The following is an 8,730-nucleotide window of genomic DNA, read 5'->3' as shown; positions in this document are numbered from 1 at the left end:
GGATTTGGACCAAAGCATGTCACACACATATCTTTAAAGGTATAATATGTAGGAATTCCCCCCATCTAGCAGTGCGGTTGCATATCTGAACGTATTCTTGATGTTGCATTCACGTGAAATCGGGCAGACATCAGACAGACAACAGCTGCATGTAACAGGATAAACAAGCCCCCCCTTATGTATTTGTAACGACTTGTAACAACTCATTCTAAGGAACCAGAAAGCTTTACTTTGTATGCAGCTGTGATTCACCTTCAGTGAAATACGTATTTATGAAAGACATATTTGATTTTTGCTAATAAAAAGACAAATAAGTTACACACTGCAGCTTTAAGACACATGGAAACTATTTAAATTTGTGGAAAAGGGGCATGATATGTCTCCTTTAAAAGCAGCTCTTTGCACTGATGCATGATGGGATCTGCATCTGCATATGACACTCTCTCTGTCCCCTCCCAACGATGATCTCTGGTGTTACCTTGCCTGCAGACCTCATTTCCTGCAGTGGGACAGTGAGTGTTGGAGTTGAATTTCTATGAGCTGAAGCTGCATAGAGCAGAGCAGCGACTCTATTTGCATTTGTAACATTTGTATTGAAATAATGAAATGATGCGACTAATGATTTTATTTTTCCGATTTAAAGGAGAGGTTTTCTTATACAGACCTGGATTTGACCCTCAGTCAGTCGTCACTTTGCATTTACCTCCTGTCATTGACCTACTCCTGCATGCATGAGTTTGCACAATCGCGTGTGTGTTTGTTGCTTTGCGTGCTGCTGGTAACTCATGCATCTTCTGCACCCGTGTGTGTTGCTCTCCAGAGGCAGGACGGCCTGATGCAGCGCTCCATCCGCGAGGTCAACACGTCCAGCCGCTGGTGCGTGCTGTGGGACCTGGACGAGGACACACACTACAGCGTCCAGGTGAGACACACACAGGTTTCTGCAGGAACTTGGCTGATGATAAATTGCATTTCAGGAATGAACTTTTCCTCTTTCCCTCTCAGTGTGTCATTAACACACTCTTCTCTTTATGGCACGTCGTCTTCGGCCACAATCTACGGCCTCTCATTGAAGTAGGAGTGTTTAATGTGACTCCATTATCATGACTCTATTAAACTTTATAATCCATTATGGCTTTAATAGAGCGACACAGATCGTCCTTCACTTGGAGGACTCGGTTAAATAAGCTCGTCAGCAAGCAGATGCCCCAAAGAGGTGTCATTGAACAAAGCGCTGGACACTGGCCAGCACCGAGGGGGCTGGGGGTTGACCATTGACATTATCTGTGGACGGGAGGACAGAGGGGAGTCGGGATCGAACTTGAAAATGTACAATCAGAGATAAACTCAATGAGAAAATGAAATGATGCAGAGCTACACTGCAAAAACTCAAATATCTTACCAAGAATATTTGTCTTATTTCTAGTGAAAATGTCATTTCTAGTCAAAACAAATCTCATTATACTTGAAATAAGACTCATCACCTAAAAATTAACTTGTTTTTAGATCATTTTCACTTGTTTCAAACAAATTTTCACTTGAAATAAGTAGAAAAATCTGATAGTGGAGCAAGTTTTTCTTCCTTATTACGAGCACAAAAAACTTCCCTTTACTGGCAGATTTTTCTATTTATTTCAAGTGAAGATGAGTTTGAAACAAGTGAAAATGATCTAAAAACAAGTTAATTTTTAGGTGATGAGTCTTATTTGAAGTGGAAAGAGGTTAGTTTTGACTAGAAATGAGCCATTTTGACAAGAAATAAGACAAATATTCTTGGAAAGATTTAGAGTTTTTGCAGTGTAGTTCAGACAGACAACTCATCTGATTAGGATGGGATGGATGTTTAAACCCCCTACCAGCGCCCACCTGTAGCTCTCGTTCTGTATCCCTACCTGTCTTGTTGCTGGCTAGTGATTAAAGGGCCCTACCATATCAATGAGACAAGTTGAAACCCCATCTGACACTGCAACGACAACCTACCGGTGTGTTTGTCAAAGGGGCTGGCGTCCAACACGTGTATTTTAGTGGAAAAGAATCTCCAAGGCTCTCTAAAACTCCCTGACGAAGGCTTGTACGCCACACGTGTAGGAGTTTTTAAGGTTAAACATGACCAATCCATAGAAATAAAGGCTTTAACTGTAGAAGAGAAAGTGCCTTGGAGATTCAGTCCAGATTTTTACTTTTTCCTCAGCCTTGTCTCGGTCTCAGTTGGTTTTTTCTTAAGACCAAGACCACAGCTGCAGTGACATCTTTTTTTCTTTTCTTTTTTTTTTTACCGCAAATGTCTCTCAAATGTCACTCGCTCATTTTGGTTTATTTCATGTAATTCAATAACTTTAAGAAACTTTAAGAGTTGTTCTACAAAAGTTTCTGCTTCTGTAACCATCTCAACAACTTGGTTGCACCAGTGTCAGAAGTGGGAGACTTCTGTGTTCTTCTGTTGAATCCAAACTTTGTTTCATTTGTTTATAGAATATTATAGAATAGAATAATATAGATTTTATATAAAATCATCTCTTCTTTTAAAGGGGTAGTTCAACATTTTCCAGATTGTCTAGAAACGCCCCTGTCTATACTGTCTATCCAGCAGATCATTGATCAGGGAACGACGCTCTGCTTCAGTTATGCAAAATGTTTGTGCTCAATAAAAAAAAATATTCTGTCTGACTGAAACAATGTTATTAACTGTTGTATTATTATTAGTTATTCTCCCTTGCGACTGCCTCCACACAAAAGCTGCTGCAGCCCCTCAGGTCGAGTGTGTGTGTGTGTGTGTGTCTATCTGTGTGTGTGGGTGGATGTAATTGTGCTTCCTCGGCGCTGAATCTCTGTCTGTCTGTGGAGCTTTTCTCTCTACCACCACTGCAGCTTCCAGAAATGACCCTGAATGAGAAGCTTGAAAATGTACAATCAGAGATAAATGAGAAAATGAAATGATGCAGAGCTACACTGCAAAAACTCAAATATCTTACCAAGAATATTTGTCTTATTTCTAGTGAAAATGTCTTTTCTAGTCAAAATAAATCTCATTCTACTTAAAATAAGACTCATCACCTAAAAATTAACTTGTTTTTAGATCATTTTCACTTGTTTCAAACTAATTTTCACTTGAAATAAGTAGAAAAATCTGATAGTGGAGCAAGTTTTTCTTCCTTATTAAAAGCACAAAAAACTTCCTTTTACTGGCAGATTTTTCTACTTATTTCAAGTGAAAATGAGTTTGAAACAAGTGAAAATGATCTAAAAACAAGGTAATTTTTAGGTGATGAGTCTTATTTTAAGTGGAAAGAGATTAGTTTTGACTAGAAATGAGACATTTTGACAAGAAATAAGACAAATATTCTTGGAAAGATGTAGAGTTTTTGCAGTGTAGTTCCACTCGTCCTCCAGTGATGGTTTTGGGATCACGGCCAAGCGCCAAAGCACCATTTGCTCGGCGCTAAATACGCCCTCGCCAGCCGGTTATATAATGTCATCCTGTGTTAATGACGGGCTGGGATCGTTCCCTCTGCTCTGATGATGGGATGGATGCTTTTCTTCTTTTTATTGTTGTGTTGTGGTGTGTTTAGGTGCAGTCCGTCGGTCCCCACGGTGACAGCCAGCCCAGCAGAGCCGTCCACTTCAGGACTCTGGAGAGAAGCGACCATTACCCAGCTGGAGTCCTGGACCACCGTAAAGAAACACACACACACACAGACACACACAAGAGAACAAGTTGTGAAGGTGTTGTCAGTAGGGATGTCACAATTATAGATTTTCTTTGTACTTATGTGTTCTTATGTGTCATTTTCTGGTTGTTTTGTGCCTTTTTTTTTGCTTATTTCGTGTCTTATTCTGGTTGTTTTGTGTCATTTTCTGGTTGTTTTGTGCCTTTTCTGGTTGTTTTGTGCCTTATTTAGTTGTTTTGTGTCATTTTCTGGGGGTTTGTGTCTTATTCTGGTTGTTTTTTGTTGTTTTTTGGTTGTTTTGTGTCTTATTCTGGTTAGGAATTCTTTGTACGAAATAATCACGGTATTACGATTATCACGATTATTACGCGTTAAATAATTTCACAACATATGAATGTGTAAAATCAAACACAGTCACAATATAATTACATTACAAATTTACACTAAATATTTTAAGTATCTACTATTCATATGTAACCAGTTATTAATCCTCCAGGGGAAGTGTTTTAAATATTCAAATCATTAATTGTCATCTATACCAAATGTTTAAGTTTATTTTAATTGTTTGTTTTTTATCACAAATGAGACGCTAACATTTAAATTTCCACCATGTTACGTTAGGTAAATTGTTCGGTATTTCTTACATTTACCTTAACTTTTGTGCACATCTGCCTCTGTGTTAACAAAATAATCTTTTTTTGGGAAAGTGATGGTATTTAAGAATCTTTAAGATTAATTAATACCGCGATTAATTGTGAAAACAAGTAATCGTGACATCCCTACAGTAGTTGTCAGGTTTTATTGTCTCAGTGTTTGATGGTCTGACTCCTCCTCTGACCTCAGATGAACCGGCGATGGAAGGTCTGGGGATGACTCCACACCTGCAGACAGGAGAGCTGCTCATCATCACCACCGTGCTGCTGCTGTGGGCAGGTCAGCCTGGATGTGTGTGTCTGTGTGTGGGTGGGTGTGTGTGTGTGTGTGTGTGGGTGGGTGGTTGTGCGGATGTGTCTGCTCCACAGTGTGTAGATAAGAGTGTATGAGAAGTCTGTAGGATTGCAGATGTAAAAAAAGAAAAGAGAAAAAAAAGCCATCCTTCCTACACAAGGAGCAGAGACACAGAGAGACACATTTGTGCTCTGGTTGTGTGTCTTTCTGATTGTTTTGTGTCTTTTTCTGGGTTTTTTTTGTGTCTTATTTTGTTTTTTGTGTCATTATCTGGGGGTCTCGTGCCCTTTTTGGTTGTTTTGTGTCATTTTCTGAGGGTTTTGTGTCTTATTCTGGTTGTTTTGTGTCATTTTCTGGTTGTTTTGTGTCATTTTCTGGGGGTTTGTGTCTTATTCTGGTTGTTTTTTGGTTGTTTTGTGTCTTATTCTGGTTATTTTGTGTCATTTTCTGGTTGTTTTGTGCCTTTTTTGGTTGTTATATGTCATTTTCTGGTTGTTTTGTGTCATTTTCTGGGGGTTTGTGTCTTATTCTGGTTGTTTTTGTTGTTTTTTGGTTGTTTTGTGTCTTATTCTGGTTATTTTGTGTCATTTTCTGGTTGTTTTGTGCCTTTTTTTGGTTGTTTTGCGTCTTATTCTGGTTGTTTAGTGTCTTTCTGGGGGTTTTGTGGCTTATTCTGGTTGTTTTGTGTCATTTTTTGTTTTTTATGTGCCTTTTTTTGGTTGTTTTGTGTCTTTTCCTGGTTGGTTTGTCTTTCTTTGAGATAGTTTTGTGTTTCTTTGTATCTCTTTGTTTGCATTTGTGTCTCTGGGCCCAGGCCTGTTAGCTAGCGCAGCGCGTGTGGGCGTACTGTATTAACATCCACATGCGGATGCAGACGCTCTCCTCCTGTGTTTGACTCTCTCTCTCTCTCCCTCTGCGCTCCTCTGCAGCCGTCATCGCCCTGTTCTGCCGACAGTACGACATCATCAAAGACAACGACTCCAACAGCACCAAGGAGAAAGGCAAGAGGCCTCTGGTCCGCGCCACGTCCTCCTACTACAACGCTTCGGCCGGCAGCTCGCCCATCTACCACAACGGGGCCGTCCGCAGCAGCAGGGTGACTCATTTCTCCTCCGACCGCCGAGCTTCATTTAGAAAAACTTCTCTTCTCCGTAGCTCACAGCTCCATGTAATGCACCATCACTCTTGGCTGCCAGGAATGTTTTGTTTCCTCTGAAGGGCCTTTGTAGTCGCATCAGAGATCTCCTAGCAACCAGATAGAGCTGCTGCCATCATGGCTAAATATAAAATAACCAGGCAAACACAGAGAGAGCTCACTGCTTTTTTTTTTGTGTGTGTGTTGCGGTGCAGCTCAGTGAGAGCGAGCAGCCTGATGATGAGGTGGAGGAAGTGATGGAAAGATGAGCGGTGCGGCACAGCGATCGCTCTCCTCTCTTTAGATGACTCACGGATGATTCTGTTAAGAAACAGGAGGAAAGTTGCGCCCGTGTTTACACTGTTGACAGCTTCCTTCTGCTTTAGAGCTCAGCTTTACACAGATAGAAACACTGATTCTTTAGTTTTTACCAGAGTTTAGAGTCGAGTTTGTCAGAATATCTCACTTTTGAGTGTGTTAAAGGTACATTGTGTAGGAATTCCTCCCATCTAGCGTTGCGGTTGTATATCGCAAGCAACTCAATCGTATTTTTCATGCTGCATTCACCTGAAATTGGGCAGACGGCAGAAAATAACCAGAATAAGACACAAAACAACCAAAAAACAACCAGAATAAGACACTAAACAACCATAATTAGACACAAAACAACCAAAAAAGGCACAAAACAACCAGAAAATGATGGTGCTGCATTCACCTGAAATTGGGCAGACGGCAGACGTCCAATTCCAGGTGAATGCAGCATGAAAAATAGCCGCTGCACGAGGCAAAACAATACACGTGACAATATGTTGTCATTGCGATGTCGTATTGTTTACTTCTGTGACTAAAATGACATCTGGTTTGTTAGCGACGGCCGTCTGCCCGACTGCAGGTGAATGCAGCAACTTTTCATGGTTAGGTCCAAATAAAAACTGCAATTTTTTTCACGTGAAACCTCTTTTAGGCCGCGAAAATAGGCCGTTCCTTTGGGTCCATTCACAACACTGTATGTTGTAAATCCCTGGGCAGGGCTATTATGGGCTGGCGTTGCTAACGGGAGGAGTGCAGAGAGTCTTCTACTGCAATTAAAGTACTTAGGGGCTATTTGGAGATCATACAACCCCACTTTAAAAAAAAAATGCTACTATCCCTTTAATGAAAAACAGACTTTTTAACCAAATTATCGATTTTCATGAATAGATAGCAGGAGAAGTTACACAATGTCCCTTTAATTAGAAAAAAATGTGCAGTTTTAGAGGTTGGAATTTATTTGAAAAGCACCTGTTGGCAGATGTGGGTGTTAAGTTGAAAGCAACAACAAAACACAATGTTAAAAACACAATTCACTTCACATTTCAGCCAAAACGCTCGACTCGACTCGAACCCAAACACAGTGAAGTGTTATAGACCTGCAGCTGACCTGAGGTCTGTGCCTCAGCGCTGACACAGGCACATGAGTGTTATATATGGCAGCTTATTGATTGGTTAATACATCTTTGACAGACATTATATATATATATGGAGTTCATTAAGGCACGTGTTGGTGCATGTGAGCCGCTGCCGTCCTGAGGTTTATGACTCACCTTCATGTATGTATGTGCCCCTCTGTCTCTTTGTGTTTCTGACTCACGTGTTTGTGTGATTTCTCCACAGCTCCACAGAGCCTCCTCCTCCATCAGCATCATCAGAGTCTGAGAGCGGGGACCCGACGCTGGTTTTAGAGACTTCACTGCGCTCTCTAAAGTGGGATTATGGTGATGATGGACCTGCTGGGTGAGAGACTGGGTTGTCACATTCAAATGAAACTAAAGGAAGTCACGCTGCGACGACACGGGCCACTGCTGCTCTCTAGTGGAAGAAAACACACATCATGGAAGATGAAGGCAGATCACCGGCCTCTTGTGGCATCGTCACACATGAATTTCAACTCATTTCCTGTTGTGTAAAAATCGTTTCTCCAAATGTGAATATTTGCCAGCACGTCCAACACATCAACACATCTCTGTGTGCGTTCAGGCCCATGTGCGCATTATTTTACTACTATGAATATATCATTTGTACATTTTTTAATTCATAATCAGTAATTACTAACACCAGAGCAAATGTAATATATGTAATTAGATTATGTAAATAGATTGAAGGCAGGTAAATTGAAGGTCAAAGTGATTTAAATTTAATATATAAATAACTATTTGAATGTATTTGGTGGTGATGTCGGAGGCTGAAAACATGCAGAGCTCAAACTGTTAACTTTCATCAGCAAATTATGTTTCATCATTAACTCGTTAACTAATTATCTAATTACAGAAAGTGTAGAATATGGACATTTAATCGTCATTTTCATGCCGAAAAACTCAATTTCTTTCTTTGGGAAAGTCTGAGAAACCTGCAAACTGGAATGAACACTTACACGTACGACACATTTTTTTTAATCTAGTTTTATTCATTTATTTTTTACACACTGGGTGACATGTTCCTGTTTCAGTCTTTCACTGTGTATCTGCTTTTGATTTATTGATCTCTGTATTCTTCAGTTTCAGTTTCAATAAACATGAAATGCAGTTGTGGTGTTTGTGGTGTCTCAGTAACAAACACACACATGCACAACATATAACAATCACTCTGCACTAGGAGTTGGTTTGGCGCCATCTGCTGGTCAAAGCATAGAATTACACCAGGTTAGTTTTAAATGACAGAATAAAGTTGACAAACACTTTCTTATTCTAATTCTCACACTCACATTTACATTTATGTCAAATAAACCTCTGGAAACTTTACACTTGTCTTTTGTCAGTTGTGTGTCTCTTAGGATAAACACGACTCAGGCTTCATAATATCATCACACATGTATCAAACATATGACCTGTGTTTTGTTTCCATACATGAAGTTAAATGACAGACTACACAGTGTCTGGTTCATTCTGAGGACATTTCAACATGTTTTTAATCAAATCAATCATTTCTCATTAGACACTGATC

At 40.0% G+C, this 8,730-nt stretch overlaps 1 protein-coding gene across 1 annotated transcript; it reads left to right on the top strand.

Annotated features, from left to right (window-relative positions):
* Positions 1-461: 461 nt before the first annotated feature.
* On the top strand, positions 462-7,541 carry LOC310998244 (fibronectin type III domain-containing protein 4-like; the record flags this gene model as incomplete). Its single annotated transcript, XM_083988199.1, has 6 exons — positions 462-512; positions 821-922; positions 3,570-3,672; positions 4,512-4,601; positions 5,546-5,712; positions 7,405-7,541. The coding sequence occupies 6 exons, from the start codon at positions 462-464 to the stop codon at positions 7,444-7,446; spliced, it is 555 nt and encodes a 184-aa protein (XP_083844325.1). The 3' UTR covers positions 7,447-7,541.
* Positions 7,542-8,730: the final 1,189 nt, after the last annotated feature.

This window comes from Trachurus trachurus (assembly GCF_905171665.1).
Source record: "Trachurus trachurus genome assembly, chromosome: 2".
NCBI lineage: Eukaryota > Metazoa > Chordata > Actinopteri > Carangiformes > Carangidae > Trachurus > Trachurus trachurus.
The sequence above is the reverse complement of the archived record's forward strand: the minus strand, read 5'-3'. Positions and strand labels throughout refer to the sequence as shown.